This window comes from Fringilla coelebs, assembly GCF_963513975.1.
Source record: "Fringilla coelebs genome assembly, chromosome: 3".
In the NCBI taxonomy this organism is placed as follows: domain Eukaryota; kingdom Metazoa; phylum Chordata; class Aves; order Passeriformes; family Fringillidae; genus Fringilla; species Fringilla coelebs.
The window spans coordinates 102115198-102131130 of record NC_140030.1 but is presented as its reverse complement, the minus strand read 5'-3'; the positions used below and the strand labels follow the sequence as shown (position 1 = coordinate 102131130).

General features: G+C 39.5%; 1 protein-coding gene across 3 annotated transcripts in view; it reads right to left on the bottom strand.

Moving 5' to 3' along the window:
• Positions 1–1358: 1358 nt before the first annotated feature.
• The window catches only part of MSH2 (mutS homolog 2), a 46300-nt gene continuing 31725 nt past the window's right edge, over positions 1359–15933 (bottom strand). The window contains exons 9-16 of one of the 3 annotated variants that reach the window (XM_084202992.1): positions 15455–15578; positions 14301–14451; positions 11971–12068; positions 10689–10937; positions 9004–9208; positions 7951–8198; positions 3964–4136; positions 1359–1938 (exon numbers count right to left, since the gene is read on the bottom strand). In XM_084202992.1, the coding sequence (XP_084059118.1) occupies positions 1768–1938; positions 3964–4136; positions 7951–8198; positions 9004–9208; positions 10689–10937; positions 11971–12068; positions 14301–14451; positions 15455–15578 (1419 nt within the window). In that variant the 3' untranslated portion in view covers positions 1359–1767. The remainder of the gene's footprint in view (positions 1939–3963; positions 4137–7950; positions 8199–9003; positions 9209–10688; positions 10938–11970; positions 12069–14300; positions 14452–15454; positions 15579–15933) is intronic. The other 2 variants (XM_084202993.1, XM_084202994.1) reach the window with 2 other exon arrangements.

Genomic DNA, 15933 nt, shown 5'->3' with positions numbered 1-15933 from the left:
CTCTCAAACAAGCCTTTAGTGCTTTTGTAAAGCAGATCTAATATGTCCCAGTCCTGGTCTAAGTACAAGCATTATCCAACAGCAAACTGAACATCACACCTCTTTTATGACTATTTAAATGTTTAAATGCAGACGACTGCAACACACTAATCCCTGACACAGCACTATAGCACAGCTTTAACAGCAGCACTGCTGTCCCCAGCACACACCCCCTGATGCAATCTCTGAACACAGCAGGAGTCTGCCTAACATTTTCAGCATGGTTTTATTTCTATCATCTCCTGCGACAAACAACTTTTCCCATTAGTCTTTCAACGCTGACAGTTTTAAATATAGGTAGTATTCTTCAGTTACAATTTAAAATGCTAAATTTCAAGGAGAAAATAAACTTGTACCAGCATGCTTTCAAACTGCCTCAACGAGAGAAGCATATCAGATAAAAATCAATGTATTCTTACTTTGCAGACAGCCTTCACTAATCATGATCAGCTCAGATGTTCCAGCTAAAATGTAATTTCACTCCAGCCCCTGCTGCCATTATGAAACCACAACTCAGGCAGGAAGAGCAGGCCTGTAGTGTATTTGACTCAGGCATTACCATTCACCACATAGCAAACAAAAGAAATCCCTCCCACCCAATCACCCACCTCACCCCTCCCAAGACCTGTGCAGGAACACACACAGAAAATTCCTGACAAACCACAGAAACATCTGGTTGGAAAAGACCAAAGATTATGGAATCCAACCATTAACCCAGCACTGCCAGGGCCACCACTGAGCCATGTCCCTGAGTGCCACATGCACGTGTATTGCCAATACCTCCAGGGTGGTGATTCCAACACTTCTCCAGGTGGTCTGTTCCATGGTTTGACAACCCTTTTGGGGAAGTCTTTCCTAATACCCAATGTAAAACTCCTCTGGTGCAATCTGAGGCTGTTTCTTCTTGTCCTTTCACTGTTACCTGGGAGAAGAGACCAATCCTCACCTGGCTACACCCTCCTTCCAGGGACTTGTAGAGAGGGATAAGGTCTCCCTTGAGCCTCCTGTGGTCCAGGCTGAGCCCCCCCAGCTGCTCCTCATCAGACTTGTGCTCCAGACCCTTCTCAAGCTCCACTGCCCTTCTCTGGAGTCTCTCCAGCACCTCAATGTCTTTCCTTCCTGAGACACACAGAACTGGACACAGCACTGGAGGTACAGTCTCACCAGTGCCAAGTACAGGGGGACAATCCCGCCCTGGTCCTGCTGGCCACACTCCTGCTGATCCAGGCCAGGATGCCACTGGCCCTCTTGGCCACCTGGACACACTTAGATGGATTTTTTCTAATGGAGCACTAACATAGAATTAGTAAATCTTCAGTGAATTAATTAATGTAATTGCATCACACAAAAAAGAATCATGGCCTAGGACAAAGATTTTGTGTACATACCGCTGCTTTCCAAGGCTCTGGTAACTGTTTGACACCTCAGCTGTTAGACTTTCTAGCACACTTCTGGAAAAACATTACACATTCTGTTTGTGCAGTCAATAACACTCAATATGAAAAACCATTTTATTGCAAACTTCTAAAAGGACAAAACGATCCCAACTAAAGCAGGAATCTGGCACGTAATGTGCTCAGAATTTTTTACAAAATAATTACAATCCAAGAAAAAATGACTACATAAATGAGCACAAGTATCATAAAATATAAAAGCTACAAGACAAGAAAATTGTAGTTCTTTCAATACAAAATATGCTTCAGGAGCTGTATCCTGTTCTTGCACATTTCATGATGTAACTTTCGTTCGAGAAATTATTTCATTCACAAAACTGTTGTTCTTTGCCAGCACATCATTTTTCAGCTGTTTCAACTTGACTTTGATGTCTTCTTCTGACATATCTGTCAGGGGCAATGCTTTCACTTGACAAAGAAAATCCTGAATTATCTTTTCACCTTCCTGAAATGGAGAGAAGAGAAGGAAAAGAAAACAGAAAAGGCGTTTAGATAGCAAGCAGGAATTTTCCAAACTCCCTATAGATACAAAGTACTGTTCATCAGCAGAAACTCAGTGCAGGCAAAAATTATGGTTATTTTTGTCCTTGCTATCAAGTTCTGAACACCAGAACAATGCACTTACACTGGTACCAGAAGTTCTTTTTCCACCATGAGCAAAAAGCACCAGCTGATCAGCATAAATACAGTATTTGACATTGTAATCTCCTGTAAGTGTTCCACACTCAATTCCAGTGTGCAGCAACATGAGGTGAGCACTGCCAGCAGGAATAGCACCAGAATGGTCATATTACCCAAACTAGTTACTTTTAGAAAGGACTGTCAATCAAAAGCAATGCTTCAACATGCAAAAGGAAAGGACACATTGTAACCAAGCAACTGCAGAGTGGCCGTCACCAAGGAGAACAGATGATAATTAAGCTTTATGCATATGCTTTTACACAAACAGGCAAAGTGGAACTTCTAAACAATCTGACTTGAATAGCAAGAACAAACATTGCAACCAAACAGAATTCAGAATCCCTGTATTGGAAACAACTGGTCCAGAATGCAGAAGTTTGTCCAGTCCTCTGCATTGCAGAATTCTACTGAAAAGTTCACTGAGTTTTCCTCTTATCATTTAAGACTGATGCAGTAGTTTTCAGTGCAGAAGTTCCCAAAAAGTAATAGCAGCCTTTTCCCTCTACACATGATGTTAACCAAGGCAGACAAATTCTCTGGGTGAGACATCTAAAGCTCTGCCATTCTGTTGCCTAGAGGGTTTATGGTATATTTTGTATTACTGAAACACCCAAGAATAAAACATGATGCTGTATTTGTCACAAGTGTTTGCTATGCCAATTTAATTTACACCAACTTAGGACCATGCAGCCAGGACCAACTGATCTAAAAATTCCTGCACCACAATGCCTGACACAGGAAGGGTAATAGTGGAGCAGCTGGAGGAGAAGCCTTCTGGCAGTAAAAAGCAGAACAAACCAGATATTGTTCATCTAAAGCATCAGATCCACTTACTGAGCCAGGAACCACAAATGCAGTTGACCTCTGAAATTGAAAATAAAGTAACAGGTAACAGCCTCTGTCTAGAGCAAAGGGTTTTTAAAGGTAGGAAGTGTTCTGGATGTGGACTAACACTTCAAGGCTTCCACACACTGGAGTAGCCCCAAGGCTGCCAGAAGGAGATGAAGGTGGTACAAGGCTGTGGAGTTTCAGGCTGACTGCTGGGACACAGAACCAAGCTCAGCAAGCAGGTTTGCCTGCACACAGCAAGGAGGACCCAGCTACACTGGACAAAAAACAATGTAAACCACAAAGCAGCAGCACTGGATTTCCCAGGAGGCTGCCACAGATGCCACTGTCAGGACTCTTAGTCCAGCAACAAGACAACAAAGGATATTCCGTGAAAGCTTCCTGCAGCCTTTGTTTTCCTCTACACTACTTGCAGAGGAAGCTTCTTTAAAGAAACTTGGCTTTGTGACACCTGTAAAATCAGGTGTAAATCAGCCATTCCAGGTAGTGACTGCTGTGTTCTTTGGTATGATCAGCTTCTGAGATGTCACACTTCTCATGGGACAGGAAGGGCACAGAGGAGAAGGCTGGATATTCAGCTTCACTCTGGTGTGAACAGATCTGATCACATTGGGCATCAATGAACACTCAGACAAGGGGGAGCAAAACCAGCTGTGACCCAACTGCAGAGCCAAGAATATTCTACATAATGGTAATGAAAGCTGTATCTTAAATCTGTTTTTTTAGATAAAATTCTTGCCTACATTAACTTGAAATTAATCTAAATCAAACTCACTACCCCTGAACGTCTCTTCAACTCCTAACAAACACTGTAGCCAAGCCATTTTGCAATGGAAAAATACATTACAGGGTAATTATCCTCAGGCTTTGGGGGAATCTGAATCCTTAAACGATTTTGCTTCAGCAATTCAAATTTTAAAAAATATTTCTGACAGCAAACCTCTCTTTCTCTGTATAATTTCTTGGCTGGTGGCTCTCCTTCGGATTCCTTGGACTTGCCAATGTTTTGAAACTCCTCCAGCTCCAATGCTTTCTCTCTTGCACTTTCTATCACATGTTTTGGGAAAGCTGCCAACTCTGCTACATGTATTCCAAAACTCTGGTCACAAACACCTGGATGCAGAAAAAAAACCCAGTTAAGAATTCTTAGAAGACAACATGGCTACACAGAGATTCTATGGACATGCTTGTAATAGTTCTCTGTTCTGAAAAATTAAGTGTGTGACATTATTTGGTTCTCCTCAGCACTTTCTGATTTCCCTTTTCTAATAAAAATGATAACACAAAGAATATGCTCTTATTTAATTAAGCTCTATTAGAGCAGTAATTACAGGGCTCCAAAGTGCTTCAAGAAGAAATGGAAAACTCTTCAGGCAAAGAGAATTTCCCTCTAGTATTTGAATAAAATCGAACAATGATTTTTATTAAAGTATTTTGGCACAGTCTATAGAAGAATTTGCATGTTTTTAATAGTTATCTCTGATATTTACTCTATACCTGTATAAATATATGTGTGTGTGTATAGATAAACATTAAATGTTGTATTCTCAATCATCTCTCTCCTCCTTTGCATCTGTACCACATAATTCCTGTCTCCAGAAGTCATCTTTAATTATATCAAAATCTCTCAACTGTAACTTCACACTTATTTCAATTAATACACTGTTTATAACATGTTTGAGAAAAGTCCTCTTAATTGCTCAGAATATGTAAATTATACACAGTTACATAAATCAATTTTCACTTCAGTATCAAAAGCCCTCTGATAAAAATCTATCAAGTCTTATTTGTTTACATTATCATAATTCCATTTGTCCTCCCACAGACATTGCTACATCCTTTTAATTCTGGTCTCCAGCAAGGAGTTAAGAATAAATTAATTAGTTAACAAAGCAAAACAGCTGTCATTTTGCAAGTGCAATCATCTATTAAATACCAGGTAATCAAATAATAGGTGAAGGAAAATTTAGTGCTTAGACTTTTTCTGTTTTATTAACCCTGTAATCTCTCAGGTTTCTTAAAGGAAATGAACCCATTTAAGCAGGAATTAGTCTTCTTGGCTTTGTTTTAAAAAGACACACCTGCCCAGACCCAGAGCTAACTCAGTTCTCAGCTCAGAGAATCCTGAGCAGAGGCCTGGAGAACAGTACTTCATGTGTCTCCTCTTCTGGTGAGTTTGTCACTCCTGAAGCACAAAGACATGGTTGGAAACACTGGATAGAAGTTCCCTGTCATGCTTTTCAGGTCTGGTTATACATTTCAAACTACATCAAACCTGCCATTTGTTTCAAAACACAGCTGTATCTGAGCTGCCTATGTGCACATCCCTGATGAAGCAATATAACAACCCCAAAAGGGAAAGAGCACAACACTAAATGCAGAAACTTAGGTGAGAGATGGGTATCTGATTGGAGACCAGGTATTTAAAGATGAAGATTTCACAGTGTTGCATCTCCTCTGACAGAGGTTTAAGTAGATAGATAAAAATATTTGTGTCTCCATGCTCAAAAGCACTTCCAAGAAAATGGATGGAATGAAAAGACACTGTGTGTACAAAGAAAAGATGTGTATGGCTAAAAATGGCAAAACTGATTGAAGAAAAATATGAAACTGGGCTTCTACCATTCTTATCACAACCAGAATGGCTGAATTAATACAGGTTTTAAAAACAAAAGGAGTGGGTTGAAGAAAGAGAACCCACCCAACTGGGAAATATCAGGGGACTTTATTGTAGGAGCTGCTGTTCCAGAGGATGTAGAAGGTTTTCATATAGTGTGTACTGACTCCCTCCTCAACCAACATGCTTAAACTAAGGCACCTAAAGACGGCTTGTTGGCAGATTCTGTACATCACCATCTCTTGCTGCACAAAAACCACTTGGTATCCATGTACACTTGCAGCAGTTTAGGACTATTTTTATTCAGTTCCAATGCCACACTAAGTCACCTTTTAAGCACCAACTTGAGCATGAACCTTCACTTTGTGGAAGGAGCTCAACATGTGCTGGAGAAGATGGGGAACAGCAAACTAGGAAAGAATGACAGACACCTCCTCTCCAGTGGGCCTGGCTGGGAACCAGAGCCAGAGCAATTTGGAGTAATATTCAAGCAAAAACTGGGCATTCCTTAGAAGCCTTCCTTACTTCTGCTCCTGCTGTGATTCCCCTTGCTCAGAGCAGACTCCCACAGCTTTACAGAAAAGTATCCAAAACCTAACTGCAAGATTATAGCCAGAGGGGAACACAAAATTAGAAGTGGTCATACATGTAATCGATGGGCAAGAAATGAAGTAATTTAATGGATTTAAAACCAGAAGAAATGAGTAAGAAATAGGCAGTTAGCAATGTCATAGGAGTAAAACCAGCAAGGTATCAGATCAAGAATAGCCAGAGTGTTCTACAGTAACCCTGCTCTACCCATTCAAGTGTTACCTAAGTCATTCCTTCACTGTGGAACTCAGAAGAGGAAAATTAAGAGGTACACAGAAGGAGTATTCTGCCCACATTTGAAATCAAAACCTCAGCCCAAAGGCTGCCAACCAAACTGAAATACTCTAGTGAGAATAATCCAAAATCACTGTAGAGTTCAAAACTAAATGAGAATGCCATAAATGGGCACACCTCGCAAGCCAGTTACACCTCTGCTTTATTTGGCAATAAATACAGGCTCTCTGGCTGAAGGGAACAAAAACAAATGATGGGGATACAGGGAAGCAGGAGGAATAGATTAAATTTATACCTAATTAAAAACTGTTTAATTTAATACTGAAAGGAATAACTGGATTCACTAAAAGACTTTAATTAAATACATCTAACTGAAATTATACTAACAAAACAGGCTACTTCTTGTTTTATTGTGATGCCATTTGCTAGAAATTACCCATATGATTTTTCCTACACCAAACTGCTGTATAAATTGGGCAACATAAGACTAAGTCTTATTACAATGAAATAGACATTATTATAACTGTCAGCACATAAAAGGTGAACTCATTCCTTTTAAAAGAGCAGTTTAAGAAATGTAAGTCTCTTCCACCAGCAGGTTAAAGCAGCGGTTTTAGGAAAACAGAAAATAACCTTCTGGAACCCTTTTCTTTGTGTTCGAAAAAGAAAAAGGGAGCAACTCAAAAGCATCAACCCGAGTGGCAGAAGTAGCTAGACAGCTTAAGAAATAATCATTAACATCATCACCTACTGTGTTCACACATGGACAGAGCTCCTGTCACACACACTGTCTACGGACAGAGAATATATATATAATAAACCCCAAGCCTGGAGAATGACATGAATTTTGGGGGGGATTTTTTCTTCCATTAATGCTGGAACCCTGGTTACTGTGAATTTTAGACTTTCTGTGCTGACAAGCACTGACCCCCAAGAGAACACTGCAATTAACCTGAAGCCATAGAGAAAGCTTCCAAAATTGAATAATAGAACTAGGATTATAAATGTGTAGTTTGAATAGAAATGTGTAATATCACGTAGCAAAAAACTTCGAGTTTTAAGATTTTGAATATAGTAATGTATATAAAACAAAAGTTTTAGAGAAGAAGCTAGTCCTTCTTCTTCACCTTCTTCTTTATGAGTTTAAGTAATGTTGTGTAATTATATAAAAAAGTCCACGCTGAGGGTCACAAGTAGTTAGTTATTAAATTAAAAATAATTTAAGTGTCATTTCTTAATTAAACCATTTATCCTTAAAAGACCTTTTAGAAAGAGAAATAGAGCTCCATTTTTTCATTTATTAGTAAAGCGCTGCAGAACTCACAACTTATAAGACTGTAGTATAAATAAAATCTAACAAACACCTAAATCCAAATAAAAAACACTATCTCACACATTTAATCCCAACCTTAACAAAAAAAAAAAAAATCCACACATGAAGATTTTTCTCTCTCAGGGCAACACAAAGCTGAGACCCGGCCTTACCTTCCTTGACACGATAAAGCATGGTGAGTGTGTCATCGCTGGTCAGAGCAGTGACATGGAGGTTATTTACTGTTGGCACGTGGTCAGCAAGAGCTGTGAGCTCATGGAAGTGTGTAGCAAACATGGCAAACCCACAGATTTTGCTGGCAATGTATTCTGAGATAGCCCAGGCTAAGCCAAAGCCATCGTAGGTGGAAGTTCCTCTTCCCAGCTCATCAATGATTATCAGGGAGTTTTCAGTTGCTGTCCTAAAAACACAAGAGCATTTGTTCATGTTTGATAGCAGCGTGAACTCTGGATATTGGAGTATCACAAGTTATGCTGTGGATGCAGAGCATGGAAGAGGCAGTCCTTATTAACAAATATAGTGCAGACACAGCATCACACAGATCATCCCACACTAGGTTCTTGGTCCCATTTAGACTTTGGCCTCTTGGTAGCAACTCTGTATTGACCACTGGAATAAACAGAAGGCTACTTCCATAACTTATGTACCACCTAAAAAGAACTTGAGATTCTCTATTGTATTTGCATTCCCCTCAGATGAAGGAAGGAATGATGAATTTGACTCCATGCTCTCAGAAGGCTAATTTATTATTTTATGATACTATATTATATAAAAGAATACTATACTAAACTATACTAAAGAATACAGAAAGGACACAGACAGAAGGCTAAAAAGATAATAATGAAAATTCTTGACTCTCTCCAGAGCCCCAACATAGCCTGACCCTGATTGGCCAAATGAGTCAAAATAATTCACACCAGAATCCAATGAAACAACCACCTGTTGGATAAACAATCTCCAAACACATTCCAAAGCAGCAAAACACAGGAGAAGCAAATGACATAATCATTGTTTTCATTTTTCTCTCAGGATTCTCAGCTTCCCAGAAGAAAAATCCTGGGCAAAGGGATTTTTCAGAAAACATGAATGTGACAATTCTCCACTACGATCCCCCAGAAAAGAAAAATCTCAAATGCACCTCTTTTAGAGCACCTCCTTTCCCATCAACCCCAACCAAGACAGCCAAACAAAAGTACAGGACTTGCCTGAGGATTGAGGCAGTTTCCAGCATCTCAGCCATGAAAGTAGACACTCCCTTGAGCTGGCTGTCTCCTGCTCCCACCCGAGCCAGGATACAATCCACAATGGTTATTTCTGCAGACTCACAGGGCACAAAACACCCAATCTGGGCCATGAGAACAATCACCCCTGTCTGTCGGATATATGTCGATTTTCCCCCCATGTTAGGGCCTAAAGAAAAATTTTTCAAAATTAATTGGGAAAGCATCATCTTTTTGCAATTCAACAGTTCTTTTAAAGGAGAACAGGCTCTAAATTAGAAGAGTGTTTAAATTCATTACTCTCCTGCCAGAAAACAGCAGCAAACTTGTCCAACAGGTGCAACAGGTGGCTCGAGGGCTAACAAGGCTTGCTTGTTTGTCTTAGTGAATGCTTCTTTTTCAAAAGAAAGGTGATCACAGAAAATCAGGGGCCTTCCTAAGTTTTGGGACTTTTCAAAAGTATAAGCAATCATCTAAAACATGCGTTCACACCTAAAACTAATAAGCTTTAAATTAAAAAAATTATCAGTATTTATTTCTGCTTAAGAATTGTAATAATTTGTTTTCACCTCAAGCAACTATTAAAATTTCTCTATAAAAATGACACAGCTTAGTTACAGACTGGGTAAAAGCTAATGGGTCACTCAGAATCAGCAAACCCAGATATTAAGCAGTTAATTGTAACTGAAATACAAATTAAATAAAAAGCATGATCCAGAAAACTGATAATTAAAACCAATTTTACACTTTTGCTAACCAGAAAAAGAAGCGCGTTACTATGCATTAATTCAGATGTTTGATTTTTCTTTTTGATTATGTTAGAAGTGCTCATTAATCATTCGCTAATTTCAGATCTTTGCTACTCGGAACGTATGTTAAGGACATCTGGATGGAAATTAGGATTCAATTAAATCCATAAACACTAAAAAATGTTTTACTGTGTAGTAAAATTATCTTAATTACGCCAGAGAAAAGGGTAAAAAATGGTACAGTCATTGAAACATGTTTTGCATTTAAAATCTTCTTTAATACTTCACAAAGAAAACACTAACAAAGTACAATTGATGCCTAGTGGAATTTTCCAAATCACTTTAGCAGGGTCAGGCTTTCCAGGTTGCCTGGCTTGTGGAGTTACATTCACTAAGGTCTTACTTTAAGGAAGGACTAATTTCTATTTTCTACTGTCCAGCAGCCTCCTTTTTCTTCACAAATGAGCCTTTGTAAATTAGTGATCACCTTTTCCAAACAGTGCATTACAACTAAAATGACAATAACCAATTCCATTACCGTTAGTCTGGATGATGAGAACTATGCCTGTGTGTACAGAAACATATAGAAGAACCACAGTCAAAGGTAACATTTCACATCAACACTGCGGACACTTAAAAAAAAAATACAATAAAAAATAGCAATAAATAATACAAATACCCTTACAAATACCCTCCTTTCTTTTCCAGAGCTAAATCTTATTCCCCATGCAGAAAGATGATAACTCAGTAGCTGCTCGCCCTTGATGACAGAAATTGTTTTGACAAAATTTTATTAGGTTGCCAATTTGTTTTGCCTGTTGTTGGTTTGTTTTTTTCTTTTTAAAAAGACATCATTATTGGAAATACTCAGAGACATTTACAAAGTAAATAACAAACAAAGAAGAGAACAGCAATATTTACCAGTAATAATGTGGAACATCTGCTTGCCCTTCTCGAAGGTGATGTCGTTGGGGATGAAGGCCACCTCGTCCTGCACCTCGATGCAGGGGTGCCGGGCCCCTTTCAGCACCATCCTGCCCTGGCCCTTCTCCAGCACCACGGGCCGCACGTAGGGCACCGGGGCCCCGTTGGACACGTGGGCAAAGCTGACAATGGCATCCAGCTGGGCTATCACATCGTTCATGGTCTGGATGGGCTCTGCATAACCTGCTTTGCAAGAGGAGATGGAAGTGCAGTGCCATTAGCTATTCTTTTGCTCCTGCTGAGAAGGTACCTTGAAGCCTACACTGAGTCCACCAAGTTAATTCATCTGCAGTAACAATTTTCTTCAAGAGCAAAGTCACCTCCTGGGAGAGTCTAAAATGCAATCCTGAAGTTCCTATGCCTTGAATACCAAGGAGACTTCTTCCGACTAAGAAAAGGCCATGTTGATTATTTTCCCTCATCTGGAAATCCAGTAAGTTTCCTTCATGAATAATACACGGCACTCTGATGCTCATGCAAGCAAAGACACAAGGGACACAGCACAGACACTTCAGACACAGCAGCCACCTGTGTTTGTGCGAATGATGGGAGGGAGAGGTCTGTCAGATACAGAGCCTGTGACACCAGGCTAGATGGCCCAGCATCCCCAGTATCAGCTTTTGAAGTTTTGGTGTTTGGTTTTCTTCGGTGAAAGGGATGAGGGACTGGATCTACAGCCCAATTTCCCCAGTGTCTCTTCTGCTTTTGGTGAAGGATAGTAAAGAATGCCCTGTAAGGAGGCAGTCTTGGAGCAAAATATATGGAAATAACTTAGGAGACCAGTAATTACTATTGAAATATAAGCAGTGACTAACTTGATCTTACACAGCATATCAATGTTCTTAGACCTCAGGTCCCACTCCTTCAGCTCTCTGCTGTCCTTTACCTCTTCTGCCGTCTGGGTGAAGATGCCCTGAGTCAGAGAGATAGGTGGAGGATAGAAGTGGCTTTTATGGCCTTAATTTTGTTCCTATTATGGGATTAGCATTTGCACACACCTCATCACTGCACATCTGCAGCAATGCCAGGGAAGGGTCTGGTGACAGAAGACAATTCCTATTTCAAACTTTCAACAGCTGTCTGAAAGCCACACTTTGCTTTTGACATCAATTCTTTGGGCTATATTACAATTTGTCTCTGTGAAAGACCCTCAAAGAAACAGCAAGTCCTCCCTCCCAGCACTCCAGACTGTGACTCACATCAACAGTGGCACACTCACCTGAAGCAATGTTAATGATTTCCTTAACAATTGCATCCTGAGCCTCTTCATACTCTTCCCTGTTCTTTATATATTCATCATTGATGGCACTCAGTTTGCTGGGAACAAAACGAGAGTATTTAAAAGCTGTGATGTTCTGCCTTCACCTACAGTGCCAAACTTTTGGCCTCCTCATGAGAGTCTATTCCAAGTATTCCCAGCTGTTTTAACAGCAAGGCTCAGCACAAAGACCACAAAGCAACTGACCAACACTTCATTCACACCAAGGCAGCCTCAAGATTAATTCCAAGTTTAAGATCACCCATAAGGGCCAAACCAGAAATTCTAGCATCAACACATGACATCATCTATGTTTGTTTTAGAACTGCTGTGTGATAAGAACTAGTTCTTCAAACTGAATTTCTGGCTATTTTGCTACATTTTGCTGCTAAGCAACTGTGTAATTAGCCCAGAGTCCTACAACAGCCTTATCAGATCTGAAGGCATTGACTTCTTTCATTTAGTAAAAACCTAAGTTAATTACTGTCACTATGAACAGGTTCTGATCTTCAAACTAAGGTAGGCTGAAATAAAGACAAGAGTTTAAACAAGTTTTTGTTCTTCTCAAGCTTGTCTCCTAAACAAAGAACAAGAGTCTTCAAGACTGAATAAGAAACACACTCAAGTAGTGTGCCCACACTACAGGCAGAAGTCAGTCTTGTGCTTCAAGTACCACCTACAGAAGCAACTATAACTTAACTAAGCACAGAGAAGTCTTTTTTATTAGTGATGCATGGGCTGTATCTCTAAGAGAAAGCAACAGATGACAAAGTACAGGTTCTAAGTACATCTTCTCAGTTACAGAAAAGCCTAACTTCATCATACATTTAGATTCACAACATATTTGGAACCAGAAAAAGCTGGTTTACATTTCAGGGATGTTTTTAAAAAAATATCCTCCGAGTAAATGTTAAAACAAAATGCAATTAAGGCTTACACTTTGTTCATTTAAGTAAATTGGTGTGAAGTACACCAACATATTGGCTGGTGTGAACCAATATGTTTGCCCTCCTTTTCAAAGATAAGGATTTATAACTATGGAAGTGAGTGATTAACAGAAACCAGTCTCTACACCATCAAGAAGCAGAACACAAGCCAGCAGTGAGGCAGAGAAGGCCAAGCCCATGCTGGCTGCTCTAGCTAGAGTGGACTCAGCATGTAGAAGGAAGTCATCCTCCCCCTCTACTCAGAACTCCTGAGACGACATCTCTGGTTTTGGGTTTTGTCTTCCCAACACTGAACCTGGAGCAGATGGTCACCACAAAGGTACAGAGCTGGAGCACGTGGCACACAAGGACAAGGCTGAGAGAACCTGGGGTCAGCCTGGAGGGAAGAGGCAACAGACTCTCCTTGGAGGTGCAGAGCAAAAGAAGCAGATCCTAAGATCCCAAGTTTCTGTGAGGAAAATTCTCATCAGATCTGATCAGGGAAGTTTTCATAAACACTAATTCAGCACTGGAACTTGTGCCCATGAGGCTGTGAAGAGGATGGGCACTTAGGCAAAGCTTTGGGCTACCCCATCTAACCTTCAGATAGGATCTAATTTCCAAGGGGCATCAGCTTAGAGTGAGGGATAAGAAGCAGCCTCCAACCTAAGGTACTACCAATTCTGCACATGCAACTTTCTACTTTGCTTCCTCTGTGTAAAAACACTGAAGGACAGAGAAACATCTGATGACTGATGCAGCCCCAGCTCCTGCTAAAACACTCTAAAAGAGCTAAAATTCAACAGAAAAATATAGACTTTTCAGCTGATCTGTGTCAGAACTCCTGTCCAGACAAGGACACACTGAAATAGCCTTAATGCAATTAGCTTGAAGACTTACATTTTACATTTACATTTACAGCTCAATTAAAAGTGCCACAGAACTGAAGTTCAATACACACAAGACTAACAGAAATTAGAGAGGATTTGGAACAAAGGGGAAAAAAAAGGTAATCAGCAACAAAATTCTGCATGTCACATTTGGTGATAAACATAAATAGCTCTTTCCCTACTGCAGCTTGTGTCTGTACAAACACTCACAGTAAAAGCAATTATGATACTTGCTGCAGCTAAAACAGAGAAATTAGCCCAAGTCAAAGAACCAAAAATAGACAATAGTTGGCAACATAAATGGGGAAGGCAGCTTTTAACATAAACTCTATGCCAGTCCTGTTCAATATTTCAATCTGTGAGCCATTTAAAAAGGTGACAGTTTGTAGGGAATCCAGTTTATCAGCATAATTATAAAGGAACAATTCTATTACTTTTAGAACAGCCTTAAAAAAACACCAATACCATCTCATACCTGTTAGTAAACTTCACACCATTCTTCTGTGTATCAATGATTCCATATTTCGAATTGTTACGGAGAGCTTTTTCCTCCTTACAAGTTACTCTAAAGTGATGCCCAAACTGTGAATTTGTCTCCAGTTTGATACTTTTGCCAGCTTCCAAACCTTTCAGATGAAAAGAAAGAAAAAGAAACCAGCTGTATTATCACAAATCCTGCAGCCTGTGCTATTCCTGCTCACCAGCCCTCAGTTCCATGATTTAGCCTCTCTTACATGACCTAATTGAGTGGACCTGCTTTGGTTCTGTACTGCTATGAGAAATACCCAGACCAAACCCAAATATATGGATTCATTCTCTGCTCTTACTTTAAAATGCTCTCAAACTGCATATTCAAATCAAGCTCTCAAAATGCAAGGACACCCTGCATTGCTGCTGTTAGCACAGCACCTCTACTATCATGATCCTTCTGCTAACACAGCTCTGTTACAAGATTTCTAATTCTATCCCTACACAATCTTGACTTTCCTTCTTCTCATCCAGGTATCATCTTTACACTAAAAAATATCAAAACAAAGAAAAAAAAGCAAGCTCTTAAAGGTGTAACCCAAAATAAGTATAGTGTTGCCAATTTTCCTTGGCATATTTCCATTAAAAGTTGGTGGCTTTTTCTTTTTCTTAAAGTTACTCTTTCAATGCCCAATTCATCAGCTGCACATGGAATTTTCTGCATAGGACAATCAACACTTTAAATGTCTCATTTGCTTATGAATTACATTTTGCAAGGAACACCAAAAGAAAGCTGAATGAACACTCAGAATAATGCACCGAGGAGGGGGGAAGTCTCAGTGCAGGTCCTCAAAGAATGCAGAACAGACCCGGAGCTAGCCAAGAGTTTGATGAGTTACAGTTCTACGGAACGGATTCTGCAACAAATATGATCATTTCTGAAATAATTTAGAATTCTATTAAAAAAAAAAATAAGGGCAAGTTATAAACCAAAAATCCCTTTGTTTTCAACAGCTTGTACTGCAACAACCAAAGCCCAACTCAATAATATAACACTGCAAACATCCTTTAACCCTTTAACTTCTTTATACCAGTTTTAATCATCTGATTGCAAAACATTTCACAAAGGAGACATGAATGAAAGGCAGTTACAAACCCTACCTAGTTCTTTGGCTGCAGTCTTTAGTAAGGACTGCATTTTTTCTTCCAGTTCATTCATCTTCTCTCTCAATTCTGTTAAATTAGGATCAAAAGAAGCCTTGACAAGAAATTCATGATTCTCCACCTAGAGAAAAATAACAAGAAAAAATTTATATGAACATAAGCCATAAAAAAAAATCTGTCTGATCATACAGAGTGAAATGAATTTACTTAATAATTCACACTCAATTTTTTATACATATATTATGTTGTCATGCAATGCTGTTTGTGATAGTTGGTGTCTGGTTCAACTGCAAAACAAACACATCTCAAATACTTGTTTTCTCACATAATGTACTTCATACACGCAAAATATACCAATTTAACAGACTCCTTTCTGCTGAAATGGAGTTGTCTGCAGCACATTTATTTGCAAACAAATGACTGAGCAGTAGGAAGGGCAAAAAGGGAAGCCAGAGGGAATGAAATTGTCATGTACA